The sequence below is a fragment of the Petromyzon marinus genome, chromosome 63 (assembly GCF_048934315.1).
Source record: "Petromyzon marinus isolate PM22_M1 ecotype Great Lakes invasive population chromosome 63, UKy_Petmar_22M1.pri1.0, whole genome shotgun sequence".
Lineage (NCBI taxonomy): Eukaryota > Metazoa > Chordata > Hyperoartia > Petromyzontiformes > Petromyzontidae > Petromyzon > Petromyzon marinus.
Window position 1 is genome coordinate 467,061 of NC_133729.1, and position 20,890 is coordinate 487,950.

At 56.6% G+C, this 20,890-nt stretch overlaps 1 protein-coding gene across 4 annotated transcripts in view; it reads right to left on the reverse strand.

The window, feature by feature from the left end:
• TANGO6 (transport and golgi organization 6 homolog) overlaps nt 1-20,890 on the reverse strand; it is a 235,203-nt gene that overhangs the window by 140,761 nt on the left and 73,552 nt on the right. For all 4 annotated transcript variants that reach the window (XM_076053822.1, XM_076053821.1, XM_076053823.1 and 1 more), the window contains exons 14-17: nt 19,366-19,509; nt 16,533-16,751; nt 14,438-14,617; nt 12,978-13,035 (exon numbers count right to left, since the gene is read on the reverse strand). In XM_076053822.1, coding sequence (XP_075909937.1) covers nt 12,978-13,035; nt 14,438-14,617; nt 16,533-16,751; nt 19,366-19,509 — 601 coding nt within the window. The remainder of the gene's footprint in view (nt 1-12,977; nt 13,036-14,437; nt 14,618-16,532; nt 16,752-19,365; nt 19,510-20,890) is intronic.

The following is a 20,890-nucleotide window of genomic DNA, read 5'->3' on the forward strand; positions in this document are numbered from 1 at the left end:
CACAGACACACACACCACACACACACACCTACACATACACACAGACACACACACCACACACAGACACACACACAGACGCACACACCACACACACCTAAACATACACACACACACGACACGGGGCCCAGACACAACGGCCTGTTACAGCGGCAGCAGGCTGCAAATCGAGCGGAGAAGGTCAAGTTTCCATTGAATACGCGTGCTCGTTTCACTGGTAATTGATTTAAATCGCTGGCGGGGGGGGTGCGTGTGTGTGCGGGTGGGGGGCCCGGTATTTACGTATGAACAGTATCACGTCGCACAAAGCCGTAGCCCCCCATCCCGCCCCGCCCGCCTGCCAAGCTTCGCTGGGCCGCAGATGCCAGCTGCGCTTGCCATAAAGCGGGGGCCCTTCACAACAAAAAAAAACACTGAAAAAGACCGAAGCGCTTCGGGGGGGGGGGGGGGGGGGGGGAACTTAGCAGAGGTGAATCCGCGTACCCAGCACGCGCGCTTGCGACCGAGAGGTCCACGCTGCGGTATTATTTTACGCGCGCGCGCGTGTGTGTGTGTGTGTGCATGTGCCTAGACAGCTTTTGTTCGGCCGGATCGAGGGGGCTAAACGGGCGCGGCACGGGCTAGAGAAGAGACGGAGCGACGTGGTACAGGAGGACGTGGAGCTGAGTGGACTTGCCGACGGCCGGTACCAGCGGTGCCAAGATCGGCCTCTGCGGAGGAGGAGGCTCGTGAAGGACGCCGCTGCTGGCCAGCTGGAGGCAGCGCGATGGCGTTCGGAGGCCCATCTCCGCCGCGGACGTCCTGTCTCTCTGTCTCTCGGGCGGGCCAACGCTCCCTCTCGTGGCCGTCGCTCGAGTCGACCACCGTCCCTCCGAGCGACGTGCCCTGCCCACAGCGCCCACTCCGCTCTTCTTAACGGTCAACAACGACGTCAAAAATCCGATGGCCCCGACGCTCCGCTCGCCAATCCTCGCGCTCCTCTTTGCGTCTCGCTGCTAATTTCAAGGACGCATCGTCCTTTCACGTTTTCGTTCCATTTTTTCTTTTTTTAAACGACAGCAGCCTTTGGATTCGCGTTTGTCACGGCGGGGCGGCAACGCCGTTCGCCGGCGCCACGATCAGGCCCCAACGTTGACGAATAAAAAGTTCAAATACCCCGCCGCCCACAAAACGAGTCGGAAAAACGTACGGGAGGGGCGACGACAACGAGCGGGAGGGTAGAAGGCGGAACCATCGCCACGTCCAGTCTCGCGGCCGGGAACCCGGCGATGGCGACGGCGCGATAACTCCGGCGTGGCGTCCGGGGGGGGGGACGGAGGGGGGACAGGGGGGACAGGGGGGACAGGGGGACAGGGAGACAGGGGGACAGGGGGACAGGGGGACAGGGGGGACAGGGGGACAGGGAGACAGGGGGGACAGGGGGACAGGGAGACAGGGGGACAGGGGGACAGGAAGACAGGGGGACAGGGAGACAGGGGGGGCAGGGAGACAGGCGGACAAGGGGACAGGGGGGACAGGGGGACAGGGGGACAGGGGGGACAGGGGGACAGGGGGACAGGGGGACAGGGGGGCAGGGAGACAGGGGGACAGGGGGACAGGGGGGACAGGGGGGACAGGGGGACAGGGGGGACAGGGGGGACAGGGGGACAGGGGGACAGGGGGGCAGGGAGACAGGGAGACAGGGGGGCAGGGAGACAGGGGGGACAGGGAGACAGGGGGGACAGGGGGACAGGGGGACAGGGGGACAGGGGGACAGGGGGGACAGGGGGACACAAGGGAGACAGGGGGACAGGGGGACAGGGGGACAGGGGGACAGGGGGACAGGGGGGACAGGGGGACAGGGGGACAGGGGGACAGGGGGACAGGGGGGACAGGGGGACACAAGGGAGACAGGGGGACAGGGGGACAGGGGGACGTGCGTTCGTGGACGCGAGCCACCGTCGAGAGTCGTCGGCCGTGGGCGTCTTCGTCGGGGCCGTTCACGTCGCCCTCGCGCGCCCCGCTGGCGATCCGTCGCCACGGGGACAATTCGCGACCGGCGGAGCGCAAGGGGCAGCCGGCGTCATCGCCGTGGGCGAGCGGCGCCGCTGCCGAAGTGGGTCAAGTGCAGACGCGTGCGGCAGAGCGGGAGGAGGAGGGGGGGGACCGCAGTTTCCTCCGCCCCCCCACCTCCTCACCCCACGCTATCGGGTGGCGCGGGGGGGGGGGGTCCCCGTGGACGAACGCGTTGAACGTCGCCCTCGGACAGTGGCCGACGGTCCCCGCAGTGGCCGGGAGAGAGGGCAGCCCCACGGGAAGCCTCGAAGCCAAAAGGTGGCAGCAGGCAACGATGGCTCTTCAGCAACGATCATCATCGATCGTCTTCTTCTTCTTCACCTTCGTCTTCGTCTTCTTCATGTTAATCTTCATGGTCACCTTCTTCATCTTCTTCATCTTGTTCATCTTGTTCGTCTTCTTCATCTTCACCTTCGTCTTCCTCTTCGTCTTCTTGCGTCTTCTTCATGTTAATCTTCATCGTCACCTTCTTCATCTTCTTCATCTTGTTCGTCTTCTTCTTCATCTTCTGCCGTGTGGTTTTTTCTGCAGACCTAACGTCGCCTAGCAGCGCGTTGTCCGAGGCTTGTCTCAAGAGTTCTCTCGGCGGTTCAGGGGCCTCTGGCGCGACGCTCCGAATGGCTTCTCCACCGCCACCGAATGAGCGCGAGGGGCACGAATTGACGAGGCGCGGTCCCCGTCGCGTGCAACGCTGCTGCAGCAGTCACGCAGCAGTCACACAACAGTCACACAGCAGTTACACAACAGTCACGCAGCAGTCACACAGCAGTCACACAGCAGTTACACAACAGTCACGCAGCAGTCACACAACAGTCACGCAGCAGTCACACAACAGTCACACAGCAGTTACACAACAGTCACGCAGCAGTCACACAGCAGTCACACAGCAGTCACACAACAGTCACGCAGCAGTCACGCAACAGTCACACAGCAGTCACACAACAGTCACGCAGCAGTCACGCAACAGTCACGCAGCAGTCACACAGCAGTCACACAGCAGTTACACAGCAGTCACGCAACAGTCACGCAGCAGTCACGCAACAGTCACACAGCAGTCACACAGCAGTCACACAACAGTCACGCAGCAGTCACGCAGCAGTCACGCAGCAGTCACACAGCAGTCACACAGCAGTCACACAGCAGTCACACAACAGTCACACAGCAGTCATGCGGCAGTCACACAGCAGTCACACAGCAGTCACGCAGCAGTCACGCAGCAGTCACGCAGCAGTCACACAGCAGTCACGCAGCAGTCACGCAGCAGTCACGCAGCAGTCACGCAACAGTCACACAGCAGTCACACAGCAGTTACACAACAGTCACGCAGCAGTCACACAGCAGTCACACAGCAGTCACACAACAGTCACGCAGCAGTCACGCAGCAGTCACACAACAGTCACGCAGCAGTCACGCAACAGTCACGCAGCAGTCACACAGCAGTCACACAGCAGTCACACAGCAGTTACACAGCAGTCACACAACAGTCACACAGCAGTCACGCAACAGTCACACAGCAGTCACACAGCAGTCACACAACAGTCACGCAGCAGTCACGCAGCAGTCACGCAGCAGTCACACAGCAGTCACACAACAGTCACACAGCAGTCACGCGGCAGTCACACAGCAGTCACACAGCAGTCACGCAGCAGTCACGCAGCAGTCACGCAGCAGTCACGCAGCAGTCACACAGCAGTCACGCAGCAGTCACGCAGCAGTCACGCAGCAGTCACGCAACAGTCACACAGCAGTCACACAACAGTCACACAGCAGTCACGCAGCAGTCACGCAGCAGTCACGCAGCAGTCACGCAACAGTCACGCAGCAGTCACGCAACAGTCACGCAGCAGTCACGCAGCAGTCACACAGCAGTCACACAGCAGTCACGCAGCAGTCACGCAGCAGTCACGCAGCAGTCACGCAGCAGTCACACAGCAGTCACACAGCAGTCACACAACAGTCACGCGGCAGTCACGCGGCAGTCACGCGGCAGTCACGCAGCAGTCACGCAGCAGTCACGCAGCAGTCACGCAGCAGTCACACAGCAGTCACGCAGCAGTCACGCAGCAGTCACACAGCAGTCACACAGCAGTCACGCAGCAGTCACGCAGCAGTCACGCAACAGTCACGCAGCAGTCACGCAGCAGTCACGCAGCAGTCACGCAGCAGTCACGCAACAGTCACGCAGCAGTCACGCAGCAGTCACACAGCAGTCACACAGCAGTCACACAGCAGTCACACAGCAGTCACACAGCAGTCACACAGCAGTCACACAGCAGTCACACAACAGTCACACAACAGTCACACAGCAGTCACACAACAGTCACACAACAGTCACACAGCAGTCACACAGCAGTCACACAACAGTCACACAGCAGTCACACAACAGTCACGCAGCAGTCACACAACAGTCACACAACAGTCACACAACAGTCACACAGCAGTCACGCAGCAGTCACGCAGCAGTCACGCAGCAGTCACACAGCAGTCACACAGCAGTCACACAACAGACACGCAACAGTCACGCAGCAGTCACACAGCAGTCACACAGCAGTCACACAACAGTCACACAATAGTCACACAGCAGTCACGCAGCAGTCACACAGCAGTCACACAACAGTCACACAGCAGTCACACGGCAGTCACGCGGCAGTCACACAGCAGTCACACAGCAGTCACGCAACAGTCACGCAGCAGTCACACAGCAGTCACACAACAGTCACGCAGCAGTCACGCAGCAGTCACGCAGCAGTCACGCAGCAGTCACGCAGCAGTCACACAGCAGTCACACGGCAGTCACACAACAGTCACGCAGCAGTCACGCAGCAGTCACACAGCAGTCACACAGCAGTCACGCAGCAGTCACGCAGCAGTCACGCAGCAGTCACGCAGCAGTCACACAGCAGTCACGCGGCAGTCACACAGCAGTCACACAGCAGTCACACAGCAGTCACGCAGCAGTCACACAGCAGTCACACAACAGTCACACAGCAGTCACACAGCAGTCACACAGCAGTCACGCAGCAGTCACACAGCAGTCACACAGCAGTCACACAGCAGTCACACAGCAGTCACACAACAGTCACACAGCAGTCACACAGCAGTCACGCAGCAGTCACGCGGCAGTCACGCAGCAGTCATACGGCAGTCACACAGCAGTCACACGGCAGTCACACAACAGTCACGCAGCAGTCACGCAGCAGTCACACAGCAGTCACACAGCAGTCACGCAGCAGTCACGCAGCAGTCACGCAGCAGTCACACAGCAGTCACGCAGCAGTCACGCAGCAGTCACACAGCAGTCACGCGGCAGTCACACAGCAGTCACGCAGCAGTCACGCAACAGTCACACAACAGTCACGCAGCAGTCACACAGCAGTCACGCAGCAGTCACACAACAGTCACACAACAGTCACACAACAGTCACGCAGCAGTCACGCAGCAGTCACGCAGCAGTCAAGCAGCAGTCACACAGCAGTCACGCAGCAGTCACACGGCAGTCACACGGCAGTCACGCGGCAGTCACGCGGCAGTCACACAGCAGTCACACAGCAGTCACACAGCAGTCACACAACAGTCACACAGCAGTCACACAGCAGTCACACAACAGTCACACAGCAGTCACACAGCAGTCACACAACAGTCACACAGCAGTCACACAGCAGTCACACAACAGTCACACAGCAGTCACAGCAGTCACACAGCAGTCACACAACAGTCACACAGCAGTCACACAACAGTCACACAACAGTCACACAGCAGTCACACAGCAGTCACACAACAGTCACACAACAGTCACGCAACAGTCACGCAGCAGTCACGCAGCAGTCACGCAGCAGTCACACGGCAGTCACGCGGCAGTCACGTGGCAGTCACACAGCAGTCACACAGCAGTCACACAGCAGTCACACAGCAGTCACACAACAGTCACACAGCAGTCACACAGCAGTCACACAGCAGTCACGCAACAGTCACACAGCAGTCACACAACAGTCACACAGCAGTCACGCAGCAGTCACACAGCAGTCACACAGCAGTCACACAGCAGTCACGCAGCAGTCACACAGCAGTCACACAGCAGTCACACAACAGTCACGCGGCAGTCACACAACAGTCACACAGCAGTCACACAACAGCCACGCAGCAGTCACGCAGCAGTCACGCGGCAGGCTGCCTTTTCTCTCGCCCGCTTTTGGGGGAGACAAGCGCGGCGGACCTTGAGACGATTCCTCGCAAGGGTGAAACCGGCGTAGTCGCCTCATCGTGCTGCTGCTGCTGCTGCTTGCAGCGACACAACCCAGACTCCTTCCAGCCGGTGTCTAAAAAACAAGGCAGCGCTAGCAGACATTAATTTTACTCATGCTTTACTTAATCATCCAGCAGAGTCGCGAAGTTATCTTGGTTTTTTCTTTTTTCCCCCCCCACGAGGGTCCTGCATTCGTGGGCTTTTATTTCAAGATGTTTTCTGAACTAATCTGTTTTTATTTTGCCGAAGGTAAGGCCCACTGAGCTAAGCATACAGCTCGTTATCAGGAGCAACCTGGCAATCACAAATGACAGCTCAACGGAGCGGCTTACCACGTTCACACTTATCCCAGCCGGATACTCTAAACGCGCGAGTCTAAGTGTGGAGGGGAGAGACCGGAGGGGCCCCGGAGCAGAAAAAAATCCGCACGACCACGGGCAGAGAGGCAAGCCAACCCCACGACCTCCTGCGTACGAGGCGAGCTAGGATGACGTCGTCTCCCCACCGTGGCGCCCCAATCCGTTCTCACCCGATAAACGACGGGAGAAAAACCCACGGGTGGCAAGCGCTCGATCCCCCGAACGGACGGAATCGGATGGCGATTAGCCCACTTCGCCGTGCCGCCTTCAGCCGGCGAGCCGGGAGGGTGCGGCACCTCCTCGGTGCCCACACGGTGGACGGGAGTGCGGTAATCCACCAACCCTCAACCGCCGCCTCGATGGTGCCAGGGGTCACCGGCGTGTGCCACCGCCGCCGCCGCCGCCGCCGCCGCCCGGGGCTACACAACGCAGCGTGGCGGCGTCACGTGACACACGCAAGGCATGGTGGGAGGACCGGTCTCATGGTCTGCCGAATAAATCACCCCCTTGGATTTTGACGCTCGCCAGCACGCTCCTTAGGACAAAAACATAACAGTGAACCGTAAATTAAGCTGGGGCAATTCTTGTAAATCAGCGCTGCACTGCACCGACTTTGACTTTGTTTCTAGATTCTTGTCGTTTTTTTCGAGCTTCTTGTCACCCCGAATGACCCCTCCCCCCCCCCCCCTTGCTGAAATTTCCTCTCCATGGGCATTTCGAAGTGAGACGCAGACGTAAAGCAGTCAGGCTGGCTGATGGTCCAGCGCTCACCGATTCACTCCAGTCGCTCGCTCGCCGCTACTTCCACGTCTACTGTTCCCGCGAACTTCGCCCCTCGGTTAACTCCACCATGCTGAGGATTCGGCCTCCGCGCTGGGCACCGGCCGTCGAGTCTCGTGCAAGCCGTGTTCAACCACCGCACCGCAAGCCACAACGGCACACTCGCTCGCTCGCTCGCTCACCCGTTCACTCGCCCGCCCGTTCATCCGCTCACCCACCCACCCACCCACTCACCCACCCGTTCATCCGTTCACCCACCCACTCACCGCACCACAGGTCTCTCTGTGCTTCCCCCCTTCAACCCCCGCACCGCGTTGGAATTGCCTCGTCCCGTCACCGTCGTCTCATTTCTCAACTTGGGAAATCGTTCAGGACCAACACGCGGGAGTGACACAGCTCGAACACGCGCGGGGGGGGCGAGCGCAGACCTCGAGGGCGGTCACTTCGAGGGCGCTTCCAGATGCGCTTCCGCGGCCGTCTGGAACGCCTCCTCCTCCGTCCGATATCAGGAAGCCGCTGGGAGCTCGGATGCACTTTTAAAGCATCCAGATTGACAAACTAATTTTTTAGAACTGCTTTGTGTGTCTAGCTTTAGGGTCCATGCCCCCCCCCCCCTCCGCGCGCCTCCGATTTGCGCGGTTGGCCACGTACGTCGAGAACCAAGTTCAACACGCGTACAGACCCGCGTACCGCTCACCCCCCCCCCCCCCCCCCCCGTCACGTTTCACGGTACTGGCTGCGTCATTACGGGCGGTAACCATCTCGCGGTTCTCCCTCAATTGTTCTTTCGGGGGACTTTCTATTTTGTCCACGACTTCCGCGGGAGCGAGCCCCCCCAGCCCCCTCCCCGTAAATAATCACGGCACACCGAGCGCCGCATGAGGAGCTGCTTAGCGGTCTCTTGTCGCCGTTATAACCCACGGCACGCAGCCCGCGGGGGGGGGGGGGGGGGGCTAAAGTGGCACGCGACGCGGTGGCAAAAGCATGCACGCGGTTACGTCTGGGCACGTCCCCTCGTCCCCGCTAGCCCCGCTACCCCCCTGCCCAGCTGGCTATCCAGGTGGCTATCCAGGTGGCTGCCCAGGTGGCTATCCAGGTGGCTATCCAGGTGGCTATCCAGGTGGCTGCCCAGGTGACTATCCAGGTGGCTATCCAGGTGGCTGCCCAGGTGGCTATCCAGGTGGCTGCCCAGGTGGCTGCCCAGGTGGCTACCCAGGTGGCTGTCCAGGTGGTTGCCCAGGTGGCTATCCAGGTGGCTACCCAGGTGACTATCCAGGTGGCTACCCAGGTGGCTATCCAGGTGGCTACCCAGGTGGCTATCCAGGTGACTATCCAGGTGGCTGTCCAGGTGGCTGCCCAGGTGGCTATCCAGGTGGCTGCCCAGGTGGCTATCCAGGTGGCTATCCAGGTGACTATCCAGGTGGCTATCCAGGTGACTATCCAGGTGACTGCCCAGGTGGCTGCCCAGGTGGCTATCCAGGTGACTGCCCAGGTGGCTACCCACCCGGGGGCCACGTGCATTGGCAGTTATGAGAGCCGCACGCGAGTTCCATTTGCCGCCCTCCCCCACCCCACATCCGATTGGCGATCACTCCGAATCATGACGGGACAAACTGAAAGGAGGTCGCTCCCTTCTCCCTCACTGCCTCTGGGGTATAGACGTTGCTCGATTGTGCACGCCGCCACCCTCGTTGTTTCGACGACTCCACGATTACCGTACTCCCCAGCACATAAGCCGTACCATTCCCTCCGTGGTCGTATTATCCGGAGAATACGGTAGTGGGGAACCTCCCAAAGAAGGCTTCGTCAAGAGCATCCCCCACGTCTCCGTGCGTCCACCCCCAATAGGAGTCACCCAACCCGCCCGCCCCCTCCCCGTCAAGCCTACAACACCTGGCATTCTCCCACCGACGTACAAACCAGGCTTTTATGTCGATTCTTTTTTAGTCCCCGCACGCGATCGTATCGACGACACGAAGGAAAATTACAACCCTACCCACGATGCCTTGCTGCCCCTCAAGGGAGGGGGTGGGGGAAGGGCAGCTGTGGCCGTGGGGCGGCAAATGAAATAACCGGGTCGGACGTCGCACGGACGTTGAATTACCGCTCGAGCCCATTTGACAAACCGGGACGCGGCGATCCTCCACGCAAAACCACATCGGCCTCTCCCTCCTCCTCCCTCCTCCCTACCTCGTCGCCACTACGAGGCATCGGGGGGGGGGGCACATTTGAAACCGGGTGAGGGTCACGGTCTCCACGTGCCCCTAGACCCCCACCCCGAGCTATGGACTCCCCCGCAAAATGTACGGTGCGCGCTCTGAGCTGCCACGGTGTGGCTCACTCACAGAGTGAGCTCTTAAACGCGGGGTCGCGAGTTCACATCAGGTCAGGGTTGATTCACCCTCGATATCATCACTGTCATCAGGATCATCGTCGCCGTCATTGCTATAACCACCATCATCAGCAACAACACCATCATCATCTGTCATCGTCATCACTGTCGTCATCAACTTCGTTGACATTTCCGTCATCGCCATTACCATCGTCACGACCACCACCAGCGCAAACAACATCATCATGTTGTCGTCATTATTACCATCGTAATCATCATGACTGTCACTATCACATCCATCGTCACCACCACCGTCAGTCATTCCTTCAGGGTCAATGCAAATTAAGCGCCAATGACTGCACACGCAGCCAAAATATCGGCGTTTTTTTTTGTTTCAATCGAGCTTCTCGCCACCCTCTGGCTGTGCGGATTGAAAGCAGAAAAAAAACCGCAAGGACCGACGACGAAGCAAGGCATCTCGGAAGCGGTTCCCGCGAGGGTCTCTCCACCTGCGTGCCGTTCTCTCAACGCACAACGATTGGGGGGGGGGGGGCGGGGAGGGGGCCGACGCTCCGCTCTGCGCGAGTTCCGAACGGCACCGCTGTCCGAGACGCGACGCCGAACGCGCAAACCGGAGCGTAAAAGCGGGAAGCAAAAGTCAAAAAGTGAAATCTTAGAAAGACAAAAAAAACTTCGCTCCCGCGGGGAGCCAAAGCGCTCGCAGAGAACGCGGGCGACATGAACAACTGGTTAGACACAAGGGGCGCGCGCGCGGGCTGCCGCGAACATTACATCAGATGACGTATTTACTACGCGCCGCGGTCACGGAAACGCATTTGGCGGCCTCCGCCCTTGCGAGGCGAGGTCAGCGAGGTCCCCGGGGCCGGGATAAATGAGTCAAAGATGTGGGGGGGGAGGGGGGGGGGTGGTGAAGGGTCCGGGGGGGTCGGGTCGGGTCGAGGCGGGGCGGCCGTGGAAATGAGCGGCAGGCACCACGGGACGTAGGGGTGAGTCGCAGGGGTCGAATCCCACCGCATCGTCACAAATAGAAACCCCCCAGCGCGCCGTGCCGCCTCCACCCCTCACACCGCCCCCCCCCAGCCCCCCGTGGACAGAGTGCACTTAGCAGGATGCGTCTATATTATTTGAATTATTGTTGTGCGAAAGGTCACACCGCTGGGCTGTCGTTTGTGACGTGGCAGGTCACTTCCGAGGAAGAAGCTAACAAGCTCAGTGGGTTTTAGAACTGGAAAGAAACAAAAAAAAAATAGTCGCGCATTATTTGCCTATTTATTTTTTAAGGATTCGTTTACCCTGTCTACACTGTGCACTCCTATCGCGTTTTTGTATTCTGTGTTTGTTATTGGAACGTTCTTGAATTCTGTGTTTGTTATTGGAACGTTCTTGCCCGTGCCCCAACCAGACATCTGTGAAAAAGAGCTTCATGGCTCATCAGATTCCATCCTGCAGGTATAAATGCAGTTTCAGATTCTGGACATGCCGGAGTTAACGCTCTGAATGCAGACATGATTCCTTGTAAAAGGTGTCTGTTTGGTGTTTTAATATCTTAACCTCTCTCATCATCATCACGGTGGCAAGGAGATGTTAACTACCTCGCCTGGTATACAGGAGCCACGGTTTTGATCCCGACCCCGATGCCTGTTGCTGTATATTTGGGGTTTGCGTGTCTCTCTCTCTGTTATCATCATCATTACGGTGGCTAGGAGATGTTAACTACCTCGCCTGGTGTACAGGAACCATGGTTTTAATCCCGACCCTGATGCCTGCTGCTGTATATTTGGGGTTTGCGTGTGTCTCTCTCTGTTATCATCATCATCACGGTGGCTAGGAGATGTTAACTACCTCGCCTGGTGTACAGGAACCATGGTTTTAATCCCGACCCCGATGCCTGCTGCTGTATATTTGGAATTTGCGTGTCTCCCGTGGTCGTGTAGATTTTTCTCCTGGCCCTCCAGTTTTTCCCTCCACATTTAGAATCAACGTGCGATCAAGGGAATTTGGCTGCTAGACATTTCCCCACGATGATAAGCCACTTTGCTGAGCTACCATTTGTGGCCAGGTCGCTTCTGAAATAAGAGCTGTAAAGGTCAGTGGGCCTTAGCTGGTAAAATAGTAGTTTAGTTGTAGTTCACTTCGCTGCTACAAATTATGCTCTCTGAGTGCCATTCATTGCGTAACCAGACACGACCACGTGCCATCATTGTTAACGTTGTGCCCTGCCCCAAGCCCTTAGCATAAATCATCACAACAAAATTTATAATCAGGGTGAGCTGGAAAAATAAAAAATAGTTTATGGTTCAGTCCCACCCATCCGCTCCACCCCGACTCCCCTCCTCCCCCCCCGCTCCCGCCACAGAGAAATGACGGCCCGGCAGTGATGGTCCCTGGTCCTCAGTGCGGCGGGGAGCCTCGTCAAGAGTGAATTACGGGAATCGCGATGAACGTAGGAAGAGGCCCGGCCTGTAATTTGCGTGGTGGCGAGAATCACTTCTGGAAAAAAGAGCCATACAGCAGCTCAATGGGCCCTTACTCCGGTCAAATAAAAGTAGTTTAGTTTAATATACAGAGGACCGCAGAGCTTTGACAATTGTTGGCACCGGCTTGCCGCGTGGCTGCTGCTGCTGCTGCCTTACCAGGCGGTGGGAAGTAGGGGGGGCTGAGAGATTGGCCAACTGGTAGACAAAGTCGCCCTCGAGTGACGAGTTAGCACGTTTGGCATTCACGCCGTTCTCGCCGCCAAGTGCTCTCGCTGAGGGTCGCTACGTTTCCCGGACGGACGCAGTTTCCCGGAGGGCGCGACGACCGCCGCCGTGCGTCGTCCACGTTGGGACCCATTTGCCGTGCAATGTTTCAAAACGCGCCCACGGCCATTCAACTTCGCTTCGAGGTACGTCGGCGTTCGCGGTTGACACCGGCACCGCCGCAGCGATAACCAGGGCGGCCCCGGCAGAATGCGAGCAAAACTAACGTCCGCGGGACAAAGCGGCGCCGGTGCGGCCGGGCCAGCGACGCCACCCCTGCCCAGTTCCGAGGTGGGAACCCTGGGAAGGATTGGTGAACGTCCAGGAAGAGATGACGAAGCAACGGCGGGGATGAACACGTGAGCGGCCGCGGATGTTCGGCTTACATCCCCGGTGCAAACGGAAGGACGCGGTGCAGACAGAATGAGAACCTTGAGCCGGCAACGCACCTTGAATGGCAGAGAGGTACACGAACGGGTCTTCGTCGTCCACGCTCGCCAGGAACACCTGCAGAGCAACGGCACGGCAAACAAGGACGTGTTGAGATTCTCTCGCACCGTATTGTGGCCAACCACGCTAATCCGAGGTGCGGGGGTGGAAGGACAAACTGAACACAAAAATCCGTTCTAAAGAAATGAGTTTTTCAATGTATATTTAAAAAGTACTCAGCTCCAGTGCCTTCCTACGCAGAGTAATGTCACTTAAACAAAATAGAAAACTATTTTGTCTTCTACCAGTCAAGGCCCCGCTGAGCCATACAGCACCTGGCCACAAATGATAGCCCGACATAAGTGGCTGATCACGTGGAAATTTATAGCAGAAGTCAAATACTCGAAACGTACAATTAAAAATGTGGAGGGACAACCCGGAGGGACAACCCGGAGAAAAATCCACGCGGCCACGTAGAGAGAGAGAGACTAACGGCACAATGTATATACGTGTGTTGAGCTTCTTTCGCACCGTACGTAGCCAACCGCACTAATGGCAGCGGCGGAGGGAAGGACAACAAACTAAACACAAAAAGCAGTTTTAAAGAAACGAGTTTGTCAATCTAGATGACGATTTGGAAGTGTACGGCTTCAGTGGCTTCATAATATCGGAAGGAAGAGCGTTCCAGACGGCCGTAGAAGCGCAGGGGGGGGGGTAGAGGCATCACACCCGCCACTCTCCAGAAAACGCGAGGATCATCGTCATCGTCAACATCGTCATATCACTAGGAATGCGTGTGGATATTCTGATTATTATTATCATTACGCTTGTTCGTCCAGGGAAAGCCTCGCCGATTTTCTTAAATACTTTTTTCCCAGAGGGTCCTGCCAAGTTGTCGCAGTAGGGTGGGGAGGGCAGGGGGGTGGGGCAGGGGCAATTGGTTATTGCCGCGCGGAATCCCAATCGAGTAACCTGCTGTCTGATTTTTCTCATTTGGCAAAGTTGGACCACGGCGCCCGGCGCACAGCGAAAGACGTCACGGGGATCCAGCAAACGTCCGTCGCGAAAGCAAAGCGGGCGGCACGTGGCATTCGTGCGGTCGATACGCACAACAACGACGACAACCGCAGTATTAACCGGGACGGCAGCTACGTTCCCAACTGGGCGAGAACACGCGCTGGACGCGATCCCGCTAGGGCCTCCCAGGGGGCCTTCCCCCGCTTGGAGGGGCCGCGCAAATAATCGCAAACAACGGCGGCGGTAAATCAGTTCGGGGGGGGGGGGGGGGGGGAGTCCCTCGTAAGCCGACACCGGCCGCCACGTGACCCGCGGCAGCCGCGGGAAGGCCTCGGAAGCAAAAAAAAAAAGCCCCCGACGTCGGCGTTTGTTTTATTTGACGGATGGCCGGGGCCGGGCGAGGCGGGCGGGCGGGCGGGAGAGAGGGGCGCAGCTGGCGCGCGTTTCGCGCCCCGTCGCACACCTCCAGGATCTTGTCCTGCTCCTCGACGGCGTCGGCGCGGCGCTGCTGGATCAGCCCGGTGAGGGTGCGCAATGCGGCCGCCCTCACCGGCACCTCGGGGTCGTGGGTCGCCTCCAGCATGTCCTGCACGGTCACCGGGGAGGCGGCCGGGCGGTGACCCCGTGGCGGTGAGGGCCGCCCCTGGGTCGGCGGGGTCGGGGGAGGCACGGTCAGTCCGCGTGGGTTACACATCCGCGTCAACACCGCCGCCTTCGCCGCCGCCGATGATGATTATCGTGATGTTTGTTTACCCAGCAAAGGCTCACTCGCGAGTCTCCAAGACTGCCATGTTTTCGCGGTGGCAGGCAATGTTGCTGCTACGTGTAATCCCCGACGTAGGAATTTGCAGGTCATTTTGTAACATCGGGTTCTTTGGGGCAATGCCAGTGACATTATTTGCTATGGGAGGAAACCGGAAAATGGTACCCAAGTCGGGACACGTGGTGCGAGTGGCACCGCTGCACCGGTGCCACCACCGCACAGACCGGATATTTCGCTCCAATTTCTTGACAGTGGCCGATTAAGAGCCGGCTAAGCGAAAACCCCTTGCACAGAGGGAGTTGGGCCCATCAAATAATGAATGCTCATCCAGCCGTACGGATGAATCGGTGCTTCTGAACTCCGGCCATCCATGTCGTCTGCGGCCCACAGACACCCTGCCATCCATCCAATGCAAGGGGACAAATGTGGTACGATTATTTTTTTCTCACGATGGCTATCAAACAATGGCTACAACAAACTCGAGCGATAGTAACGTTTGTTTCTTACTTGTCTACAACAATATGACAATTTATATATATTATGACGGTCATATTACTATAGTAGTTTTTGGTCATATGAAGGTCAAGAGCATGAAATCTTGGTCGGGGATTAACTCAATTAGTCCATCATCAGCCACCATCATCATCATCACCACCATGACCATCATCAACCACCATCACACCACCATCATCATCAGCCATCACACCACCATCATCATCATCACCACCACCATCAACCACCACCATCATCACTACCACCATCATCATCATCACCACCATCACCATAACCACCACCATCATCATCATCAGGCACCACCATCAGGCACCACCAGCACCATCATCACTATCATCAGAAGAAAAAGCAGCAGCAGCAGTAGACCAACAACAGTGGAATGGAGGCCGTCATAGGAATGTGGATTCTGTACCGTAAGAGATTTTAGTTGACTCAGAATCAGAATTACCAACGGATATCAGTTCAGCCCAAATCCTTCTTGAGCAAGGGGATGTTCTGATAATCATAACAACAATTTAGAATATTTCAAAATTACTCTTATCTTCCAGCGCGAAGGCAGGCGCCGTGCTCTACAGATGAATGAAGTCTGCCAGGAGAGGGTGATGCCCCGCTGTGCTTTTACCCAATTAAGAAATTCAAGGCAAGCGACTCTTAAAATTTTCCCCAATTTGGCCCGTGACGCCGGGACCCGACACGGCCTGTGCTTGTCGACTGACGTTGCGGGACCGTCGGCATAAAGCTGTCGAGCAGCCAGCGCACAGCCACGCTTCATGCACTTGCGACGTTAACCAGGGCGGCCGCTCGGCCCGAGCCACGAACGCGCTGCCGCTTGGACTGTCCCCCCCCACTCCCCCCCCCCACTCCCCTCCCCCCCCACTCCCCTCCCCCCCACTCCCCTCCCCCCCCCACTCCCCTCCCCCCCCACTCCCCCCCCACTCCCCTCCCCCCCCACTCCCCCCCCCCACTCTCCTCCCCCCCCCACTCTCCTCCCCCCCCACTCTCCTCCCCCCCCCACTCTCCTCCCGCCCCCACTCTCCTCCCCCCCCCACTCTCCTCCCCCCCCCACTCTCCTCCCCCCCCCACTCTCCTCCCCCCCCCCACTCTCCTCCCCCCCCTACTCCCCCTCCCCTCCCCGTCCACTCCCATCCCCCTCCACTCCCATCCCCCTCCACTCCCATCCCCCTCCACTCCCCTCCCCCTCCACTCCCCTCCCCCCCCACTCCCCTCCCCCTCCACTCCCCTCCCCCTCCACTCCCCTCCCCCTCCACTCCCCCCCACTCACCTCTCCGGACCGTATTTGGTCTCCCGATTCCTCCGCTTTCCGGCCGATGGTCGCCCGTGATGCCTCCGCCAAATTGTCTCCGCAGACCGCTCCGTGCGTCGCTATGGCGATGCGGAGGTCAGAGGCCAGGTCGCGGAGGTCGGGATCGGGGTCAGAGTTCACGATCCTCTCGAGGGGACCCAGCAGGGTCGCCTGGGCCGCCCGGTCAGCCGGACTTAACTGCGGACGCACAGGCATCGGAGAGAAGCGTCTGATCCGGTCAGAATCTAAGCGGGCGTTGGAGCCTGGTTAGTACCGAGATGCGAGACTGGCCGGGAATGCCGGGCGTTGGGGAGGCTTGGCCTGCCAGGTGGCTAAGACTCGGCAGTAGAATTTCCCGAATCTGCCCCATGCGAGAGCTTCCGAGCGTTACAACGTCGTACGGGTCCGTGGGTTTTAGTCCGGCGTTTTCCGGAGTCCTCCCGCGCGAAGCCAAACGCTCACGAGCGGAGCAGGTGGCCCAACGTCCCAACGGAGCGGCACTCTCCGGAGCGAGAGTCACGACACTCGGCGACGATTTCCCCGGGTGACCAACGGCCGTTGTTACTATCAGGGTCAGTCGCCGATAATGTACGTGTGTACGCATTTTGACCTTCCTTCTCACCTCACGTAGACAACAGTTTTTATCGGAAGTGCGGGGCAAAGGACAACAAACTATGGGCCTCTGTGTGAGTCTATGGCTCTCTGTGTGAGTATATGGGTCTCTGTGTCTCTGTGTTAGTCTATGGGTCTCTGTGTGAGTCTATGGGTCTCTGTGTGAGTCTATGGGTCTCTGTGTCTCTGTGTTAGTCTATGGGTCTCTGTGTGAGTCTATGGGTCTCTATGTGAGTCTATGGGTCTCTGTGTGATTCTATGTGTCTCTGTGTGAGTCTATGGGTCTCTGTGTGAGTCTATGTATGTCGAACTTCTTTTGCACCGTACGTAGCCAATCGTGCTAATCGGAAGTGTGGGGGGGGGGGGGGAGACAACAAACACAAGAAGCAAGTTCTAAAGAAATTAGCTTTCAATCTAAATTATGTAAAAGTACACAGCTCCCAGTGGCTTCTAGATAACGGGAGGAGCTGCATAGCTCCAGATAACGGGGGGAGAGCTGCAGGCGCCAGTGGTCAGCGCGCCGCACCTACAAACTCGGGTGAGCCGCGTCCCGTTTCTCCGGACCATGGCCAACATCAGAAGTATCTACTGACTCTACAGTAGTATCTACTGCATCTATAGTAGTATCTACTGACACTACAGTAGTATCTTCTGACTTGTAGTATCTACTGACTCTATAGTAGTATCTACTGACTCTACAGTAGTATCTACTGACTCTACAACAGTATCTACTGCATCTATAGTAGTATCTACTGACTCTATAGTAGTATCTACTGACACTACAGTAGTATCTTCTGACTTGTAGTATCTACTGACTCTATAGTAGTATCTACTGACTCTACAGTAGTATCTACTGACTCTATAGTAGTATCTACAGACTCTATTGTAGTATCTACTGACTCTATAGTAGTATCTACTGACTCTATAGTAGTATCTACTGACTCTATAGTAGTATCTACTGACTCTATAGTAGTATCTACTGACTCTATAGTAGTATCTACTGACTCTATAGTAGTATCTACTGACTCTATAGTAGTATCTACTGACTCTATAGTAGTATCTACAGACTCTATTGTAGTATCTACTGACTCTATAGTAGTATCTACTGACTCTATAGTAGTATCTACTGACTCTATAGTAGTATCTACTGACTCTATAGTAGTATCTACTGACTCTATAGTAGTATCTACTGACTCTATAGTAGTATCTACTGACTCTATAGTAGTATCTACTGACTCTATAGTAGTATCTACTTACTCTATAGTAGTATCAACTGACTCTATAGTAGTATCTACTGACTCAATAGTAGTATCTACTGACTCAATAGTAGTATCTACTGACTCTACAGTAGTATCTACTGACTCTACAGTAGTATCTACTGACTCTACAGTAGTATCTACTGACCCTGTTGTATCTACTGACTCTATAGTAGTATCTACAGACTCTATAGTAGTATCTACTGCCTCTATAGTAGTATCTACTGACTCTATAGTAGTATCTACTGACTATATATTAGTATCTACTGACTCTATAGTAGTATCTACTGACTCTATAGTAGTATCTACTAACTCTACAGTAGTATCTACTGACCCTGTTGTATCTACTGACTCAATAGTAGTATCTACTGACTCTATAGCAGCATCTACTGACTCTATAGTAGTATCTACTGACTCTATAGTATCGTAGAGTGGTAGCGAACGTCAAGCTGAATCCCGCATTGCTGCCCCCGCCTTGAAGTACGAGTTGGGGGGGACGCACGCTCTGAAGTCCGCTCATTCGGCAGCCGTGCAGGCTTACGAATTATAACCGACTTCAACTAAACTATTTTACTTTACCAGGTAAAGGCCCCGCTGAGCTGCTGTGAAGCTGTTTTTATTCAGAAGCGAACTGGCCGCCACAAATGCTCGCTCAACGAAGTGGCTCGCCGTCGCGTGCTAATTCATGAGCGGCAGCCAAACACTCCGGACGGGCGACGTCGAGTCCAAAACGCGGAGGGGAAAAGCCGGGAGGATCCCGGAGAAAATTCCAAATATACAGCGGGCGTCAGGGTCGGCATCAAACCCACGACCTCCTGCAGACCGGGCGAGGCGGTTGACTAGGAATCGGACCGAGGGTAGGGAGCCAGCAGCACGTGCAGTTTGTGGGTGCCGTGCGGGGGCGGGGGGGGGGGGTGGGGGGGTTGTTGGGGGGGACTCGTCACCTGGGCTCCGCCGAGCGTGACGGCCGCCAGTCCCATGGCCAGGCGCAGCGACTCGGCCTCCAGGCGGCGCTCCTCCCCGTGCCCACCTCCGCCACCTCGCCGGGCGGTGGCCCGCTCCAGCGTGACGCGAACAAACTCCAACACCTGACCAGGGGGGTGGGGGGAGGGCGGGCGGGCGGGCGGTCACGTGTCGACGACTCGCATCACGATCGTCCTCGTTTGAGGATAAACACCACCTCGTTAAAGACCCCAACATCTCCACCTCATGGCTTTGAAGTTCCTCCCCCTCCTCCTCCTCCCCAACCCCCCTACTCCACCCCCCGCCTCCTCCTCCCTTCCTCCTCCTCCCCCCCACTGCTCCTCCCGCTCCTCCTCCCCTCCCTCCCCCTCCTCCTCCACCCCCTCCTCTCCCACCTCCTCCCCCTCCTCCTCCTTCCCCTTCCCCTTCCCCCTTCTTTCCCCCCCACTCCTCCCCCTCCCTGCCCTCAGAGACACCGATTGCAACCATCAACCACATCAGAACATCATCATCATCATCAACAAGAACATTAGCTCATCATCATCAACAACAACAACAAGAACATTAGCTCATCATCATCAACAACAACAAGAACATTAGCTCATCATCATCATCATCAACAAGAACATTAGATCATCATCATCAACAACAACAACAGAAAAAGTGCAGACCTAACGGGTGAGAGGAAGAGGCGCCAAGTAAGCTCCCTGTTGTTTTTGTCCAATACGGACGTAAAAGAGGTAGAAGAACGTAAAAGAAGTGGGGAGGAGGTGAAGGCGTTGAGCTGAAGATCTAAACCATTCTAAACTATTTAATTTGTATTTTATTTTACCAGGGCAAGGCCCACTGAGCCGTAACAGCTCCTTTTCACAAGCGACTAGGCCACCACAAAGGATAGTTCAACGAAAGTGGCTTATCACGTGGAAATTTAGAGCATCAGCCAAATACTATTAACCGCGTGATGTTGAGGACCCGAACAGAAATCCACGTGACCACAGGGAGAGACACACCGCAAACTTCAAATATACAGCAGGCGTCAGGGTCGGGATCGAACCCACGACCTCCTGTACACCAGGCGATGCAGTTAACATCTCCTAGCCAACACAAGCGGGCAATGGTCATTCCGGAAACTTTTCCACAACAGAGGTTGTTTGGGTGAGATCGCGTAAATAGAAATGTGTCATTAAACCTGCCACTACCACCCGACGCAGCCAATTATCAAGGTTGTGTCATGGAAGCAAAACGTGGCCAATTCGTGACTAGTTCAACACACCGCTTATGTGCTCCGAGAGAGGGCTTACTCTCCGACACACCGGTGTGCTGAACTTACTAATTGGCTGTGTCGGGGGTTTACTGTCTAATTTACAAATGTAAATATTGTGGGTTAACTCTCTAATTGTATACATGAGTTTAATCTCAAGACACACCGGTGTGCTGTACTGGTAACACATTGGCACGTCTTGTTTACGCGACAAACCTTACTAGTTGGCTGTGTCGGGCGTTGAC